Genomic DNA, 20,311 nt, shown 5'->3' with positions numbered 1-20,311 from the left:
CTATACTTTATGTTCAAAATTATCTAAAATGAAGGACATGGTAGAATTCAAAGCAACTATATAGTAGTGAATTATGTTTACAAGGTAAACGCTTATTATTTTAAGTTTTCGTTGGTGGAAAGGGACAGAAATTAGGAAGTTTTAGAATAAAGGTATCCTAAAACTAAAACCTATTCCACTTCAGTGACTGAAATGAGTGGTATCTGATGTTTTTATGACTAGCATTCTTTCTCCCCTTCTTCAGGCCATGGCAACTCTGTTCTTTTGGTGGGGTCTCTCCTTTGCTACAGACCCTGGCATATGATACCAGCCTCACCAAACACAGCTGCTCAGGACCCATCTTAATCAAAGCTGGGCCAATCAGGATCTTTCTCTGGAATGTTAAACACTGAGACAGAGAAGATCTCTTTCCTCTGGGATCCCCAAAAGATAATGCTGTACACCTGGAGTTGTCTACCATACCTCTACACCCTTCTACCTGGCATATGGAGGAAATCAGCTTTTAATAGGAGAGGATGAGGCCAATGTAAGGAAACAGAACCAGGATAGAGACATCTGATGGATTAGTGGAGGCCCTGAAATCTATCCCAACCATGGACTTCCAAGTCACATGACCCAATAAATGCTTCAGCTAGCTTGAGTTGCTTTTGGCACTTGCTACCAGGAGAGATCTGATTAATATAAAGCCATACCATACATTTATAATTTAGTAACTCTCTTTCAACCTAAGCCAAATTCGAGCATAGGGTAAAGGATAAGCAGTGCCTCATGGCCAATTTCCTATGTCATACTCTTGCCATTAATGAAATAAATTAGCCATTCCTTGAAACATTAAAACAAGAAAATAACAGCCTTCAAGAGCATGAAATGATTCTTTACAACTCAACATATTTTTATTTTGTTTTTTATTATATTAAATATATTAGTAAACTCAATTCTCCTAGATATGTGTTAATTCAACAATAAAAAGTTATCAATTCACAACAAATAAATATCAGATTAAAAAACTGTTAGAAGCAAGAGATACATCTGACATTTTAGACTCTTCAAAGAGGGGGTTGTTTCTTTCTGTTTCCTTTAAATCATCCGTCTTCACAGGATGACTAAAACATAGGGTAAGGTCACAAAGCAGTAACTGGGAGAGCTCTGTGTAAAACAAAATAATAGAAGACATTATATTGTAGCACATATGTCATAGGCAACTATTATTACTTTAAGGAGTTATTTCCTAATTCTTAATTTAGCTTTCTTTTAAGCGATTATTGCTCAAACCACAATTTAGATGTGCCCAATTTTGACTTAGAGTCAAATTTATATACTACAAAATAAGCATGATATAGAAACTTACTAGAAGGGCTCTTTAGCTCAAATTGTCAGTTATCTTAACTAAACTGCAATTTGATTTATGCAGATTTATGTATTTTTTAAATTACTATTTTTATCTGTTATACACGCACATAGTATAAAGAATCAAATAAGGCATGTTGCAAAAAATAGCAGCTCCTATTCTCCCAGAGGCAACGACTTTTAACTTTTTTGGAGCCCATTTTGTTTTTGTTGCTTTTGTGGTTCTCTTCTGTGTTTGTTTGTTTGTTTTGGGAGGGGTGGTATTTAACCTCCATATCTCTAAATGGCATGCATATTTCTTTTTCAATTTTAGGTATTATCTATTTGCTTCTGACCACAGAAGATTAAGATATAGCTCTTTTCACTTATACCCATTCCCCCACTGGACTTGAGGAACAATTTTTCTTAGCTCAATATTTAATGTTTACATTTTTCTTGATTATATAATCTTTACAGCTGAGTCTTACATGTTTCCCTTCCTGCAAGCTACCACTTAACCACAGTTAATAATTGTTTCCTTTTTTCATTGCTTAATTATCATGAATATATCCCAAATTTCTGCAGTTGGGTAAATCTCCTCTCAGTATAGTCAAGTGCCTTGACTATTCTATTGTTGAAAGCCTCTCCTCTCCTAGAGCTGTCTGATCAGCTCTAGTCTGGACTGACAGCTCTCTAGCACTGCTGTACAGCTCACATCTTGGGAACTCCCTTCACCATTATCCTAGGGTCTCCTTTCACCCCTCCCTTATGTGGAATATATTTTTCCAGAATCTCAGGTCTCTCTTTTTTTGGTCTACTCCTTTGTTTTGTGGAATGCAACCTAGGTAACTTCCTGAGGTGGGGAAATTTATGTCTGAAAATTTCTCTCTCTATACCAATGCTTAATAGATTGACTGGCTACAGAAATCTAGGTTGGACATCATGTTTCTTCAGATTTCCAAAGGCATTGCTGCATTTTCTTTTAGCTTCCAGTGTTTCTATGGAGAAATTTCATACAATTCTAATTCTTAATCATTGTTTCTCTTTAGAAGATTTAAGAATCTTTTTTTCTTCCAGTGTTCTGAAATTTTGTACTATTGTTTTTTAGTATGGGTCTATTTTCAATCTACTGTGATGGGCTCTTTCATTGTAAAAAGTCATATCCTTCAGCTCTGGAAATTTTTCTCGGATTATTTCTTTAATGACTTCCTCCCCATCCATTGTCTATGTTCTTTCTTTCTAGAACTCCTATTTATTGGATGTTGGACTTCCTTGTCTGTATTTTTGCTCTACACTCGAATTTTCTTCATTTTATCCTTAAACCCTTCTCCAGAGTTTATTTCTATGCCACACTTTTAACTTTGTTCTCTAAATATTTTTTATAGTATCCTGTTCCTTTTTCATGAACATAGCATCTTCTCCTACTTCTCTGTGGATATTAATGATAGCTTCTTGGAGTTTAATCTGTTTCTTCCCCATTGATTGAATCTATTTATTGGTTTTGTCTCTGCTTTTCCCATTAGATGCTTTCCTCAAATATCTGTTTTCCATACTTGTCTGCTCGTATTTAAGACTATGGTACTAAAAAGACAATTGGAAGTTCTTTGCCCATGGTGGTCTATATTGTGGGGTGATCTGGCTGGGTGTTTTGTTGGAGGAACCTCTGCTATCAGTATCTTTAGGTCTTTTCTCTTAGGCTGGTCTGATTCCTGAAAGAAAAATCTGCTTGAGGGTATAAATCTGGCTGCCAATGTCTTGTAGCCAAGTGGGTTTCCCCACTGTGGGTCTTGTAACTCAATATGTAAACTTTGTCTTAAGACCCTTGTTTTTAGTACTACTCTTTCCCTCAACTTGTAGGACTTTAAATTTAAATCTCAGGTCTACCAGTGACTAGTTGTATAACTCTGGGAAAGTTAGTTAACCTCTCTATATCTGTTTCTGTATCTGTAAGTGCCAATGGTATTATTTCCTACCTCATAAGGTTGTTATGACGATTGAGTCCATTTATGTAGAGCTCTTGGAAGAGTATCTGGATTACGGTAAATGCTATAAGTGTTAGCTATTGATATTATTACTTTTGGGAGAAAGTGGGGGTAACGGTGTTCGTTTAATCTTCCCTGTTTACCAGAAGTCTACCTTCCTAGTCTAGCTCTACAAGTCTTGTATCTTCACTGCCTGCCCTACCCCACTTTTCAGAAACACATTGATCATATTTATTTTATTTTACTTCACGAAAGAATAATTCCCAAACCAGAACAGTTAGATAATAAAGTTTGAGAAGAATCTAAAGCTTCTGTAATTGTTTTACATAAGTGCAAGCATCCGGAACCAATTATTCATTTAATCAATGTTTTTCAAGAGCCTATTATATAAAGGCACTGTGTTAAGTGCTTAGGAATACCCTTAAGGAGCTTACAGATGAGCAGGGATAAGAAAAGTAAGTAGACATTCAATTACAATACAGTGTGATAGGTAATATGAAAAGGTAGAAGAGATGATATACTGGTTTAAAAAAAAGTTTTCCACTGTAAGCAACCTTGACTAATAAGTAGCAGTTAACCTGGTGCGGTGGAGGTAGGGGTGCAAGAGTAGGCATTGCAGGAGGAGGTGTTAAGGCACGGGCACAAAAAGGAGCAAACGTGTAGATATGCAGATAGTTCAATGTGACTGGAACACAGGACGTGCAGGGAATAAAGAATGAGGTAACAGACTGGAGAGGTAGGCAGGGCCTGATCTCAAGGTCTTACAGTCCATTCTAGGAGGTCTGGACTTTATTCTGAGGACAATGGTGAGCCAACGAGCATTTTCAGCAGATTTACATTTTAGAAACCTAATCCTTGCCATAGTGTTTAGACTGGTTTTGAGAGATGATGAATTAAGCAGAGCTAACCCGATTCCTTTATATCAGGCTCCTCACAGCCTCTCTTAGTATGTACTATGAATTTGTGAGAGAAGTATATAGCATAAAGCCCTTCCCAAACTTATCTGATCATCCGTTGATGGACTCCGTTTCTATTGCACACCGTCTACTAACATCTTCTGAGACAGCAGTGTTCCCAGATCAAAGTCTGGGAAATGCTTGGGAGAACACATAGGAAAAGCATAACAGGCACTCGCTATTCCGTGCCTAAGTAACAGCCACTCCCCTCTTCTTCCTGGGGGCACAACTTGATTGCACTCGAGGTGATTCTTCCCCCAGCACCAGCAGTAAGTCCTGACTGGTCCAAATTGTTCTGTTCCCCTTGGTGGTGGCTGCTGTAGGATACACATGTGGCACAAATCTGGCCAAAGAAAGGAAAGGGGAAATGCGCTGGAGGGATCGGGAGAAAGGCTTATATAAGAGACACAGGCAGGGCTTCCCTGGTGGCGCAGAGGTTGAGAGTCCGCCTGCCGATGCAGGGGACACGGGTTCGTGCCCCGGTCCGGGAAGATCCCACATGCCGCGGAGCGGCTGGGCCCGTGAGCCACGGCTGCTGAGCCTGCATGTCCGGAGCCTGTGCTCCGCAACGGGAGAGGCCACAGCAGTGAGAGGCCCGCATACCGCAAAAAAAAAAAAGAGACACAGGCAAAGACAGTGTCTGTATATGGTCATGTCCGCAGGTAATGACCATGAGAAGTGACAAACAGAGTGAACATAACAGAGCAGAAATATGGAAAGAACCTAGTACCTGATGAAGTCTTTAAAACTCTGAGTTAGCTTTAGGGCTGCCCAACCTTGGAATCTTCTTATTATCTTCCATATTGTATAAGCCATGTTAAATTGGTATTTTGTTACTTGTAGGAAGGTCTCATAACTGACACAGAGACTGTCTTCAAATACCAAAGGTTTTCATAAGAATAACCACTACATATTCAGTGGTTTTCATGGTTAGAAATAGGACCAATGGATGAAAGAAATAGGGAAAAAGATTTCAGCTAGTCCATGAAGAGGAATTGTCTAAGATGGAATAGATTGGTGATATAGAGAGTTTCCCAACATAGGAAATGTTTGGTCAAGAATAGGTGAAATATTCACTCACGGAAATTTTACATGCCTGGGATAAAAATACAGAATATGTCTCTAAGGGGAGTGACTAAACATCATAACCTATAAGATCTAATCCTACTAGAACCATTAATTCACACAATCAAGCAAACTTACAGGTTTTGACTTGGAGGGAACTTTAGGGGCTTAGTAATGATTAAGGGATTCAGGGATGAAAATTCAAATCTGCTAACGTCCAGGTCAATGCTCAAACATAATGCATCTTCAGAGATCTAGTTCATATTACAGTGTAAGCATTTCTTAAGAAATAGAAAAATCCTAATTAGTTGGCAAAATTCAGTTTTGCCCCAGCAGAAGCACAAATTGACTCTACTATTTATTTTATAACAATGACATGCAAACATTTTAATCCAGTGATTCCATACTTACCTTTCATTTTCTTCAAGTCCAAAGAAATTGTGTTAATATTTTTAATTATGGCTTCCACAGTTAGCTTATGGTTGGTAACATTATTGTCAGACATCTGATTTTAAAAGAGAAACAAAAACAATGTATAAATCAGGAGTATTTGTGTATACTTTAAAAATACTTAAATTTTCAGCATTTCTGAAAGGAAAAATCTGTTATTTCAGAACTAAAATATTTGTGAAATTATAGTCTCTTTAGAGAGACTATAATGGCTAGAATTCTAACATACGAAGGAATCAACTTAATATTTTTCCAACTGAAAACACCTGTAACTGGAATTCTTAGGATGAGGTGTCTTCTTTAATCAAACCATATCCACAAGGTGGGGCCCTTACAATGGAAATGCAGATGTCCCCGTTTCAGAAAGCCTCAGCACTTATAAACTACCTTACAATTTAGCAATTTCATATAAGATCTTCTCTAATTTTGTTTATGTAAGTCAGCATCTTTTTCTAGCTTATGCTTGAATGACAGGGTCCGTACATGGTTTCTTTAAGTACATAGTAAAGCTTAAAATAAAATTTGATTATAATTCCTTGACTACAAAGATGGCAACATGGCCACTTCTATTTTAGCTTTGGGATTTAGGGCAACACACGTTTTAATTTAGCTGAAATGTGTAAATCAACGTGGTACTATGTTATATATAAAGTACATATATTTAGCCAATTGTGTCAGATAAAAATATAGAGAGATGTTTCTAGGTGATTCACTAGAAACTAACCTTAGCCATTCAAATATCTCGAAATAACTTGAATAAACCACAATTAGTGCACACAGCTCCAGAAGGTGGGCAGTTATGCGTGAGGCTGCTTGTCCAAAAATTGAAAACAAACTAACCTTGAAATCAATTCCTTGCCTCTGCCTTTTCCTGAGTCAGGGGTATTTATCCTATTTCACTCACTTCAGAGCCACTGTAAAGGAAATACATTTTTTTCATCTCCAGACAATGAAAAAACTACACTTCGCATCCACCTACAAGCCCCTAGGCACTGAAAATGGAATGGCAGCTATCTTACTTGGGCATGGCAAAGCCAAAGACCCAGGTTTGAGGAGAAAGGAAAGATGATAAAAAAAATAAAGGAGGTAGGGTGGGGATTAAAGAACCTTAAAGATATGAAGGTAAAAATAAAATACAAGTAAAAACCAAGAGGTAAGTAGAAACTGAATGGATGGAGAAATGCCCAAGAAAGTTGACCCTCTCCACTCTGGGGTCAGGTTATCCAGGACCCTCAGGTGCCCGTAGGTGGGGTGGGGTCAGAGGCCAGAGTGGCAAGGGGACCCTAGTGGACCAGAGCGAGGCCAGAGCTGGTCAAGCCTTCCCCAGGGAGCTCGGTCAGGATATCACTCAGAGAAAGGAGAGGCTGGTCAAACAGTGCTTCCCCAGGAGGTGGGAAGTGGAGACCAGGCTCGGGGGCCAAGGGAATAGGGGGTCGGAGGCCACGATACCACAGACTGAAGGCAGGAACGCAGCTTAGGCAATAACCCAGGGCCGGAGGCCAGGAGGCCAGGCCCTCCCCCTGAGGAGCGATTATTATCCCTTAAATTTTCCTTCTGAAGGCCAAGTCCTCCTCCTCAGCGTGACACGCGTGAGGAGCCCCACGCCTTAGGGGGCCACAGGCTGGGGCCTGAAGATGGAGCCAGAGGCAACCTCGAAGTTTCCGCAGTCCTCAGGCTCCCAAACCTATCAAGATAACGTGAAACGTGCTCAGCAGCCTTGACCACCGGCCCTCCCTGGAGCCGCCCAGACAACCGCTCCTTCTCGACCCGACAGATGACGATGCCTTTGAGGAAACTGGGCTCTTAGCCACGGGCTAGGAGACCTGGCGACCCGCCCCTCTTGGCGGCTGAAGATGCAACCTGAGGCAGCCTGGACATGTCAACAGTCTTCACCTCCAGCCCACACACCAAAACTGAATTAAGATTATTTAAAATCTGGTAACTCTGGGCAGCCCACAACACTAACCCCGTCGGTACCTACCGCGCCAGCCGTTACCAAAGTTCTGGCTGCTAAGTGGGGAGAGCCGGCAGTGGAAGTGAGACTGGGCTTCCTGATTGGCCAGTTTCTCTGCCTGGTGCATCCTGGGAGTTGTAGTCCCTGGCTAGGCCTCTGCAGAGAAGGTTCTGGATGCCAAGTAGGATGTGACTAGCACTACTGCATGGGCAGAGAGGGAGGGTTGAAAGGCATTTTGCCGCCTATGTGCCAGGCACCTGGCTAGGTGCTTTGCAGCCCTTGTTTGTGTTTAATTTTCACAGAATAGGATTGTGGTTAAGGTCAGACTCTGGACTGAAACTGCTTGGGCTTGAATTCTACTCCGTTGCTGGTTTAGCTGTAGATGTCCTCAGCTATCTTATGAGGGTAATAATAGCTGCTTTCTGTCTTCTTTTGAAGGTTAAGTGAGATAATGCATCACATTGGGCTTGGCAGATGACGTGCCCCATAAATGTTAGCTATCATCATTCCTATAAATCTGTACAGATGAGCTGAGAGGTGTACACTGGTATCTTGCCAAGTGGAGAAGTTGGGATTCAAGCCATCTCTGCTGGATTCCAAGAGGAATCGCTGTCACGACACCCTCGGGAATTGCCTTAGACTTGATGCACTCCAGCATCAGGTTCTATACAAGTCTGCCTTCACGAAGTCTCCCTTATAACACTCATAAGCCTCTTCAACCAGTCCCTTCCCAACAACCTTCAACACATAGTCTGTTTTTATTTTATATCCAATTATCTTCAGTTTAACCCTAGAGTTTGTCTGATGCAGAGTTAGATAAATGAACAGCGGCACAGAAGGACTGAACTTCAGTCCTAAGGATAGCTAGCTATGTGATCTTGGAAAAGAGTAACTTTTCTCTGAATCTCATTTTACTCATCCGTTTCCTTATGAGAGAAACGGGCCTGATCAGTGTTTTCTAAATCTTGCTCATTATTGGGCCACTGTTAAGATTGGTTGCCCTTGCTGTGTACCACCTACATTATTACCTTAATGCTTTAAATTTACTTCCCTTTAACATTTAAATCTACTTAAATTTTTTTATATCATCAATGTGAATGAAATAAAATTTAAGCAGAAGGGAATGGGAAAAATAAAGACAATGAAAATAAAACGTTTTTAATCATTTAGATATTTCTTGCTTCTCAATGGCTGTGATCCTGAAGCCTGAAATTCTTTGTTAAAATGGGTTATTAAGTATTAGAGAAATGTTAAAGATAGTCTAGTACAAACTGAGACTTTCTTCTTGACGTAGTCAGAAGAATTGAAAGAGTTGGATGGGGAATAACTCTAACAGTGTGACTACACATTGTTTAATGCCTCTGTACCATATAAAACATCACTCATATCCTTAGTGAGATATGTCCCTAAGATATGTCCCTAAGATATGTCCCAACGTAATCCTACATTGGTGAACGTAGGATTAGCTGCTGTCCAATACACCATCTCTGTGTGAGATTTCTTTATGCTTGTGGAATCTAAAAAAAGAAAGCAAGCAAATGTATAAAACAAAACAGAAAGAGACTCACAGAAACAGAGAACAAATTAGTGGTTACCGGGGGGAAAGGGGAGGAGGGGTGGTGTAAGATAGTGGTAGGGGACTAAGAGATACAAACTACTATGCATAAAGTAAATAAGCAACAAGAATACAGCACAGAGAAATATAGCCATTACTTTGTAATAAGTTATTAATTAGAGTACAATCTATAACAAATCTGAATCACTACGTTGTACACCTGAAACTAATATAATATTGTAAATCAACTATACTTCAATTAAAAAAAAAAGACTTCTTCATACTCAACGGGCTTCAAAACTCACCTCAATCCTGGAAAGAGTCTTCCAGAATTAACCCTACCCAACTCTGCAATTTCCAACTAGTCTCTCTGCCAATGCTTCCTTCACTCACTATTTTAACTGTGGACACTTGCTAGCGTCAGAGTCTTGCATTTTCTTATTTCTGATTTGTGTACTGAGCGTTTTTTAATCTATTTCTCCAAGTGCTGAGTAGGGGGGACAAAAAGAGGCACAGAAGTCCAGGGAATCAACATTCTTTCAGCATTCACTATATTATACATTAAGTTAGAAGTGTTCATCTTCTGACAACTCTCTGAGGTAGCTGTTATCACCCTCTTTGTATGGAAAGTGAAGCTTGAGCTCAGAGAGCTTAGTGCCTGCTCAGGGGCCACAAGAACCAGGTTCAGTTCCAAGCACAGACCCTGTCTGTGAGACTCCAGAACCTTCTGTGCTTTTCATTGTACCAAGTTGTCTGCCAGTCCAGGACACCATCTTTTGAAACATGATGGAAACAAGTACACCATGGCTTTGAAATGATTTGAGCTTCACAGACTATTGAATTTGAACACACACAGACTAATATACAAAGGAGCATATAAATACGGAGTGACCAACATAGGGTGAGCAACATTTATTCTCTGAATTAAGGATATCATTAACAAAACAAAATTAACTGCCACTACTGTTTTATACGAGCAGAGATAATTTAACATCAAAAAGGAAGGAAGAAAGAAAAGGAAGGAAGACAGAAAAAGAAGGAAGATCATAATAATTTTGGAATAGGACTACCTTAACAAAAATCTTACTGGATGTGTCTCTTTGCCTCTCCTTCACTGATGCAGACTAGTGAAAACTTCACCTCAGATCTGCATGATTCTGGATGTGTGTTTGGAAACTCCCCATAGATAACAGCAGGAGAAAAGAAGGTGTTTAAGAGAAGTGGGGTGAAAAAGGTAGGTGGGCTAAGAGAGCATTGAGGCTGAGAATTCTGAAAATCAAGTGACTATGGGGGCTGGGGCTGAGTAGGATGTGGTGTCTCTGGGGCCCCAGTGTCCCCAAAACACTGAATCCATTCATCCGCAGTGTCCAGCAAGTGTTTGCAGGACCTGCTTCAGCTCAAATACCTGTGGACTAAGATTCTGCTCACAGGATTTTTGATTAAATCTAAAGACCTTCTACCCATACATAGTTCTGATCACTTCTTATGAGTATGTCCAAACTACTGTACTTGGGAAAAAGTCATTAATGAGCCTTTAAAAAAAAAAGAATTAACTTTGTGTTTCTTCTAAATTAATGTTATAAGAAGGAAAAAGAGATCTGAAGTCAGAAAAAGATAGATTGTAATAATGTATTTTCCTCCATAAAAATGTCTTAGAACAATGATGACTACTTATTGTAGTGCTTTCCCTCCTCAAGTTACTATAGATTCCGTCTTTTTTCCCCTAAGAACGTAAAACTTTAAAAGCATGATTTGCTAATTAAGGCTTGAGACTGTTATAGATGAGGCCCTAAAAAAATCTATCTTCCTACCAAATGTAAAATAGACAGGTAGTGGGAAGCAGTCGCATAGCACAGGGGGATCAGCTCGGTGCTTTGTGACCACCTAGAGGGGTGGGATAGGGAGGGTGGGAGGGAGACACAAGAGGGAAGAGATATGGGAACATATGTATATGTATAGCTGATTCACTTTGTCATAACGCAGAAACTAACACACCATTGTAAAGCAATTATACTCCAATAAAGATGTTTAAAAAAAATCTATCTTCCTTAATAAGTTTGCAAATACAACACTTTACTGAAACCCAACACTGGTTGCTATTGTTGATTCTAATGTTAATCGAATAAAGGAGATTAAAAAGCTGGTAAATTCTCCCATAAAGAAAAACGCTGTTAGAGAACAACAAGGTGATTAAGCACTTTATGGAGCTGAGTGTGAGTGCCTCAGTTAGTTTTATTACAAATTCTTGACATAAAGTCTTCATTTCCAGGAAAACAAATTGAGTAAATTATCTCACATCTTCCCCTTGTTCTCAGAGTTCCCATTCCCATCCTCCCACAGCTCATCGTAAATTACAAGTGCTGGTCTCTGTGCCTAGGGCTGGCTTCCTGCTGGAGCATCAACTCCCTTCTGAATATTGCTTTGTGCAACTCCTGTGTACACAGATTTGGGAGGTAATGAGCGTGTGCTTGGATCATTCCCTGAGGAGCATGACCTGTGTCCTCGCTCATTAGAACAGCCAATGGATTGGGAGATTGGGATTGACATATATACACTAATATCATAAAATAGATAACTAATAAGAACCTGCGGTATAAAAAATAAATAAAATAAGATTCAAAAATTAAAAAAAAAAAAAAGAGAAGAACAGCCAATGCTTTCGCCATAGCCAATCACATGAAGGAAGGAAGACAGCACATGGCTTCTGCCTCTGGTCTGAAGTGGAAGTTGGATTAGCTGCCTTCTGTCTTCCATAGAAGCTGAGATTACATTTTGGACCGAGTCATTTTCTTTTTCTCTGAAACACTTCTGAACTTTAGAAAGAGGTTATTAACAGAAATCCACATGGATCACTGCATTAACTAAAATATTTTGATTTCTAATTAAGAAATTACTTTATGTAAAAATCCTGCCATTTGTGACAGCACGAATGGACCTTGAGGATATTATGCTAAGTGAAATGAGCATAATTCACCTTTCAGACAGAGAAAGATGAATACCGTATGTTGTCACTTATATGTGGAACCTAAAAACACTGAACTCACAGAAACAGAATGTAGAATGGTGGTTACCAGAGGCTGAGTGGTGGCGAAAATGGGAAAATTTGGTCAAGCGGTACAAATTTTAAGTTATAAGATGAATAAGTTCCAAGGATGTAATGTACAGCATGGCACTCCAGTTAACAACACTGTATTGTATACTTGAAAGTTGCTAAGAGAGTAGAGCTTTACTGTTCTCCCCATCACAGCAACAACATAGTAATTGTGTGAACTGAAGGGTGGGTGAACTAACCTTATTGTGGTAAACATTTCACAATATATCCATGTATCAAATCATCACACTGTACACTTTAAACTTACGTTATATGTCAGTTACATCTCAATAAAGCTGGGCAAAAGATAAAGTTCTGCGCCAACATTTCCCTCTGAAATAGGAAGCTACCCAAATAGAGTTGCCAATAAAATATGGGACATCCAGTTAAATCTGAATTGCAAGTAAGCGACAGATAATTTTGTTACTATAAATATGTCCTTACTATAAATATATCCTGTTACTATAAATATTGTACGGCACATAATTATATTAAAAATTTGTTTATCTAAGAATCAAATTTAACTGGGAATTCTGTACTTTTATTTGCTAAATCTGGCAATCCTATGCCCAAAACACTACAACCATGAAAAGAAAAGCAAACAGTCTGAAGTCTTGTAGATTCAGTAGGTATGGAAGCCAAGAAAATATTGAGGTTTTCCAACTTGATGTCTAAAATAATAAAATGCAGACACTTACTGTGCCAGAATTTGTCTCCCTCCTTCCTTCAACATTCTTGTAACCCAAGAAAGAAGATGCGTCTTTGAGAAAGCAGATGGACAAAAGCCGACAGTATTCAACATGGTGCTGTTTTTGACAGTTGCTTGCTATGCCTGTTTGCCTGAAAACTCTTTGCACTTGGCTTTTCAGAAAATGCCTTCATCCAGCAAGGCATATTCATGACACAAGTTGGATTTATTTTCAGAGATCCATCAATCAGGGAAAACCTTCTCTGTCCCTAAATAAAATGTGTTTCTAATTCTATCATGTCAGCCCTCCATCTCCCAACAATACTTCCCATGTTTATTAAAGACATAGATCCTGATCAGGTGTTTCTCCCTCTGGGCATTGCCCCCAATGCCCACACCTCACTCTCATCAGCCAGCCATGTAATGAAAAATGAGTGCCTTTATGAAAAAAAAAAAGTATTATGTTCATGAGGTCAATTACAATAGACTCTAAGTGTGCACTCACTTTTTTAAAATGAAAAAAATGTATATGTGCATAAAAACAAGTTTGGAAGAATAAACACCAAAATGTTAATGATTATCCCTGGGTAGTGAGATTTATGGGTGATTTCACTTTTTTGCATTTATTTATTTAGCCCAGCTGTAACTTTAGTCCCAACCCATCTTCTCTATAGTTTAAACTCTCCAGAGCATTTCTCACCATGTTAAAATATCAGTCACTTTGAGGCAGAGCTTCTCAGACTTGACAGTGTAGAAAAATTACTAGGGAGCTAGTGAAAATGCAGATTCCAAGGCTCTCCCCAATGACTCTGATTTAGTAAATCTAAGCTGGGGCTCCCTAAATCTGCATTTTAAATCCCTCCTCTTCCATTCTAACCTAGGGGAACTATGGACCATATTTTGAGGAATATTGACTTATGGCTTCATTGAGCATTTTCTACATAAATTAAATGTGTGACCATAGTTGCAATTTATTTTGGCTACTGATGCCAGAGTTCAGTCATTTTTGAAAATTTTATGTGTATATATGTATATAAAATATAATAAATGTATATAAAATAATATATATACATTGGGTTGGCCAAAAAGTTCGTTTGGGTTTTTCCGTAAGATCTTATATGTATACATGTATGTATATAATTTTCAGGCATATATCAGGTCCACTTCATTTCTAATTAAGTGTTTGGGGCAGAAGCTCCCCCCCTCCCTGGGAATAGCAGCAAACAGAGACTCACAAGGTCTGCTTGATTCTGGGAGGGGGGAGGAAGGAGATGGATATTCCAGCTTCAGGTGCTTCCTAATCCAGGTCTTTATTTCTTCTATTTCCTAGCCTTTTTGTTTGTCTGCTTCCAGTTTCACTTGCCAACATAATGTAAACTCCAGTGCTAAGGTCTGAGATTTTACATGATTTTCTTTAATATTTACATTTTAATATGTAACTTTTTGTGCTAAAAAACTCCCTACTGCTAGCCCTGCTGCCATTCCCCTGGTCTTGGAAACCATCCCCCACCCCCACCCCTCTACCCCGGCCTGTGTTGCTTGCTATAGCATCCCTACTGGCTTCCCACTGCTGCTTTTGCCCCCATGATCTGCTCGCTCTGCACACTACAGGTGGATGTGCTTTATAAAAGGTAAATTAGATCATGGCATCTCCTGCTCAAAATCCTCCAGCGGTTTCCTACAGTCCACTTTGGAAGAAGCACAGAGCTCCTGACCCTGGTCTATAAGGCCTTATGAGCTCCGGTTTCTGTTTGTCTCACACATCTTTCAGTCCTAGAACATGCTGACAACTGTTTTGCAGTTGTTTCCTTCTGACCCTCCCAAACTGGTTTCTTTTTATGCTTTAGGGTTCAGAGAGGCCATCCTCTAATATCACACCATCCTCTCTCTCAGCCCCTTATTTGTTTCCATATAATACTTGATTTAAATTGTACTTTTTAAATTTATGTTTCTCTTTACTTTTCAGTTTTGTTTGGGTTGGTCTCTTTCACTGTTACTACATATCTTTTATAAGGGCAAGAAACTATCATTGTGCTCACCCTTGTCTACTCATTGCCTATGATTGTACTCTGTGCCTAGCACGATTCCTGGAACACAGTTAGTGCTCAATAAATCTTGGTCCAGTGACTGAATGAAGGGGTTGGCCTGCTACAGTGGTATGCTGAAGAGTCAGAGAAACCAGGGTGTGCATCGACGTCCGTCACTCTGCTGGGCCCTCAGCAAAGTTCTGACAGTGGAAGTCATACCTTCGTGGCTTCTAAAGCCCTCTGATGGAGGGACAGTTCCCATGGTGGTCAAGGAGAAAGTGGATGAACCACAGAATCTAAACACTGAATATTCTTAGTTTTTTTCTGCTTTCTGATTCATCCTGGCGCACAGACCAAACATCCAAGAGAGCAATAAAAAGCACACTCATGGCTGTCCTAGAAGGCAACAACACGCCTGAGAGCTTCAAAGCAGCCTCGTGTGGTGTGGGAAGAATTATGAAACTCTGATAAAAGAACTCTCTTGGCTGTGGATCAGCATTTGAATAAAAATCAAATGACTTAGGATCTGTCCAAAATGAAGGATGTTTTAATACCTTGTGTGTAAAAACACTGATATTTTGCTTCTTTTTTATTAAACAGATTTTATTATTTTTCAGAATCTTGTCAGCATAATCATTTTATGGGTGGATGAAATATTCAACCCTGCTGATGCAGGAGTTCTTTCATAGCAATTACCTTGTGGCACTTTCGCTGTAATGAGGTTTTCACCGAAGATTTTTCCCCGGGTCTGTGTAATAAATGAAATATGACCAGAATTTAAATTTGTCAATTACAAGCAAGCACAGTGCATAAACACACAACAGAGCCATGAATTCCAAATCGCAGGCTGTTGCTGGGGGGCAGATGCTCTGAAAATTAAAATGGAAATAAAACTACTGACTGGCAAGTGAAAAGTGGCCCCCATAGAAAGCAAATCTCCCCTAACACTCATGCACGATTCTACCCAACAGGGCGAGCTCTTGATTACAAATTCTTTACCGTGAAACTGACAAATCAAGCAGCAAGTAGTGAATTTGTGTTCAAATAATTTACATTGGCCTCTGATCTCTTGCCCTATGTCTTCCTATGTTTCTTGAAGCTAGATCAAAAGGATTTTGGACACGGCGGGCCAGAGCTCACAGCAGTATGCAGCCTGATGGTGGTGTTCTGTCTGAGTGGTTCAAGGAGAGACAGACTTGGGGACAGGGTCTGCTGTCTCCCAGCAGTTGCTATATTCACTGACCTGACTTCAATAATTGCTCCTGTGGGGCCCTCTGCCGACCATCTCTTGTACAGGGAGAAATTCTAGGTGTCTGCAACTGTTGAGGACTCTTGACAAATCGTTTATTTCATTAAACGAGCCACAAAACAAGAGCAACTTTTTTTGAACTGCATATATAAGAAGGCCTAGGCAAGGGAAAAGAAACACATTTTCGTAAACTTATCGAGTACCGTGCATGCATTCATGCGACAATTCTTTCTTGAGTATCTCTTGTGTGTCAGTCACCAAGTTTTAGGCATATAGGGGTGAGCCCAAACTGACAGTTCTCTTGCTGGTCTGCCAGTGGACATGGATAGCTCGTGGTCTGGAGGAAGAGACAGACTGGAATCCACAAACAGCTCGATTTAATTAGGGGCATGCCATGTGTTGGGGGCAGCTTTCAGGAAGAGTGTCCCTGAGGTAGGGACATTCAGGCTGAGATCAGAAGGAGAGAAGGACATTCCAGGCTGAGGAAACAGCCTGTTCATGGGCCCTGCCTCAGAAGACAGCTTAGTTCATGAGAGGGCTTGAAAGAATGTCCAGCAAGGCTAGAGAGCAGGGAGCAAGGGGATGCCTAGGGCAAGAAGAGATGGGAGAAGGGGCAGAGGCCAGACCATGGAGGTTGTGTGGAGAAATGCAGTCGCTCCTGAAACCCATGGGAAGCTACTAAGGGCTCTTAGACAGGTAAAGACTGGGAATGGTGGTGGTTGATAAGATCATATTTGTGGTTTGGAAAGATGGCCCTGGCTTCATGATGGAGAACAGATTGAAAGAGGGAAAGAATAGGCTCAGGAAGTCCAGTTAAGAGTCTAGCTGAATAGTCCGTGTGAAAGTTGGCAATACCTTGTTTAAAATGGTGTGCAGAGAGATGGAAATGAAATCAAAGAGTGTTTAGGGGATAGAATTAACATGGACTTGGTGATGAGTGATACATGGTGCTGGAAGGTCAGGAGCATTAAGCATGGCCTGCATTATCTCCTTATTGTTAGAGCCTTGCAAAATAGCATCGTTCCCATTGTACACCTGAGGACAAAAATGGGCTCAGAGCGGTTTAGTTTTGGGCTAGAGATTATTCAGGTGGGAAGTGGCAGGGCCATATGCCTACTACTCCCCTGCAGTGTCTCTGAGATCCCATGGGGATATTTGCCCAGGAACTCATCTCTCCCATGTACTCTCAATGTATCCCCTACTTCTTGAGAACACCCTAAAATGCTTACTGTATTTGTTTCTTTGTCTGTCTTTCCTGCTAGCTTGTTGAGGCCTGGGCCTTATTTGTCCCTGTACTGTCAGTAATTAGTCCAGTAATTAGTCAGAGTGGGGACCAGGGAGGGTTTGTTGAGTGAATAAGAAACTTTCACCAGTCTCTCATGGAAGGGAGCCAGTTGGAGGTCACTGTGTGTTTTTAACATTCTCACTGACCTAATTCTCTCTTGCATCAGGACCACAGTTTGGGATTTTTTTGTTGGGAGGCTCGAAAAGGACTTTCAAGAAGGATTTAGAAGTTTCTAGTAGTCTAGTGTGGTTAAAAAAGCATAAGCTTTGGAATCATATGTCTTTGAATTTAAATCTTAGCTCCTCAGTTTATAAGCTGCACATCCTAGAGTTACTTATCCTTTCTGAGTATTCATGTCCTCATATGTAAAACGAGGATAATTTAAGTATTTACTTAATTGGGCCGTTGTGAAGATTGCATCTGAACATCTTTACCAAGGGCTTGGCACATTAGTTTATAATTCCCTGTTTTTGTAGAAAAGAAGGGGCAAGGCTTCATGGCTAGCCAAGAAGGCAGATGGGGCTGGGAATGTCTCTCCATTTGGCCTCAAAATTCCTGTCGCTTACAGACTCCTCTTCCTGTGGTTTATTCTGGAATAAGGAAAGAGGAAGCTGGCTCTCTGGGGGTCCCTGACAAGCTGACAGATGGCCCCTAAGGCAGCTTTCAACAGAGAGCTCTTTTTTATTATTATTATTATTCTTTGTGATTTACAGTGTGTGCCTACAAGCCTCTGGGCATGATCATGGGGTAGGAATGGAATTAATAAATCGTATCGGGTTCCTGCTTAATTCACGGCTCTGACAAAATTAAAAATGGAGACAAGTAGGAGAACCTAAGCAAACAGTGTCCCATAGCCTGGATTCTGGGGCACAGGAGGCTGCGGGAAGAATGTTGCCTAGCCAGAACTGCAGCTGGAGCCAGACAGATATCCAGATGCAACAGAGGAGCCTGAGGACGTGCCAGAAAGCAACAAGTCTTTCCAATTGAAACCTTTTGATTTAAGAAACCCAGGACTCTGGGATCATATACGCACGGGTTCAAATCCTGGCCATGTGGCTTATTTCTGTTAGCTGAGCAAATGGCTAAAGTCACACAGCTGGTTATTTGCAGAACCAGATTAAGATGTAAATCTGAATCCAAACCTGTGGTTTTTATACACTGTGGGAGAGGAAAAATAGTTTTCTCTCTACCCTTCTAAGTTCTTGGCTACAACTCCCTGTAATAAAACACAGATTTTATTACAAGAGAAAAACAAACAGGAGTTTATTAAAATTGTTAAAAAACAAAATTCAACGGAGTAAATTTTAAAGATCTTACTGGCTTTATGCAACAATTCATGAATCAGGCAGCATCCAAGCCAGCAGAGAGAAAGACGCTCTGAGTAGCTGTACAAAATGAGAGACTTTTATAGGCAAAAGGGAGCAGGAACAAGAACGTTATACTAGGCAAAGAAGTGGGTTGGTTACTGTAAGGTTACTTTCCTTTAGGGGTTGGCAGGGGTCTATCGGGCAGATGACCTCACTAGTGCCAATCAGGTGATTCCTGATCGACTGGTTTAAGATTCCTTTTCTGGGGGAGCCGAAACTGTAATTTCACTAAGTCAAGCCTCAGCTTTGTGGATTCAGGGCTTAGCATAAGCAAGTCCATTTTAAGCCTGTTGTCTTGCTTTTAACAACATGTGTTCCTTTTGTATACACGGGAGATACCCAGAGAAACTGAGTAACTCCCTGAGATGGTCCAAGCCTCCACCTTAAATACCAGCTTCCAATAAAGACAAAAGAAAGTTGGGGAGAGGAAGAGAGGCTGGTTATGAGAAGTTCCCAGGAAAGACACAGCAAACAGGGGTAAGGTTTGCTATACAGACTTAAGTCAGTGTCTTCTCCATTGACCAGAGTTTCTTCTGATTTAGCGTTATCCTCCTCTTCCTGGTACAGGGTCGGAGACGCCTACAAATATATATGTCCTTTATAAATGTAAATGTCCCTTACACAAGGGTAACTTCTACTCTGTTTAAGAGCTTCTCTTGTGTCTGCAGTTTCTCAAAAATAATCAGCTCAAAATAATCCTGATGCCAAAAAGGCATATTTTGGGGTGGCATATTCTGCAACCCTTCACAATCATGTTATATTGTTTATGAACATAGTATAGCATATTATTGTTGCTTAAGTATTTACTGCATAACTATGAGTTCCTTAAAATAAATGCCTGGTATACATAAGGAGCTCAATAAATGCATGCTGAAAGTTTTGCTGTCTTAGATTTTTCTCCCCTGAAATTCCCTGCCGCCTCAATACCCCACTCTCACCTCGCAAACAATTACACCAGTCCCTGGAAAAAGCATCTTAGAGAAAAACATCTCAAGATCTTCACAAATTGCCTACTTCACAATATAAAAATAAATATCTGTACAGTATGTCTTTCAAATCTCATTTCCCTCCAGTCATGACATTCCAGGGTAAACTCTCACGTCGCACATTGACCACTGACTTTTTTCCCCCATTACTTGATGGCCACTTTTCGCAATGAAGTATGGTTTTGAACTTAGGAGAATTGCCTCATGTGTGCTGCAAAGTCAAGCGGTGATGAATGTGATGAAGGGGGAGCTGAGCTCCCTTACTCCATCCCCAGGACAGCAGGATTCGAATTCTCCCCTCAGCAAAATATCAACCTGTCACTCACTTAC

General features: G+C 40.2%; 1 protein-coding gene across 2 annotated transcripts; it reads right to left on the bottom strand.

Moving 5' to 3' along the window:
- Positions 1–994: 994 nt before the first annotated feature.
- Positions 995–7,771, bottom strand: CUNH5orf58 (chromosome unknown C5orf58 homolog). 2 transcript variants are annotated; one of them, XM_029218380.1, is made up of 4 exons: positions 7,761–7,771; positions 6,620–6,693; positions 5,741–5,834; positions 995–1,146 (listed from the first exon to the last, which is right to left on the bottom strand). In XM_029218380.1, exons 3-4 carry the CDS (start codon positions 5,832–5,834, stop codon positions 995–997), a joined length of 246 nt encoding a protein of 81 aa, XP_029074213.1. In that variant the 5' UTR covers positions 6,620–6,693; positions 7,761–7,771. The 2 variants fall into 2 exon arrangements, with proteins under 2 accessions (XP_029074213.1, XP_029074215.1); XM_029218382.1 differs by lacking the exons at positions 6,620–6,693; positions 7,761–7,771 and adding an exon at positions 6,504–6,512.
- Positions 7,772–20,311: the final 12,540 nt, after the last annotated feature.

This window comes from Monodon monoceros, unplaced genomic scaffold, assembly GCF_005190385.1.
Source record: "Monodon monoceros isolate NGI ecotype Baffin Bay Population unplaced genomic scaffold, NGI_Narwhal_1 Super_Scaffold_12, whole genome shotgun sequence".
Classification (NCBI taxonomy): Eukaryota; Metazoa; Chordata; class Mammalia; order Artiodactyla; family Monodontidae; genus Monodon; species Monodon monoceros.
This window is presented reverse-complemented; position numbering and strand designations above follow the sequence as displayed.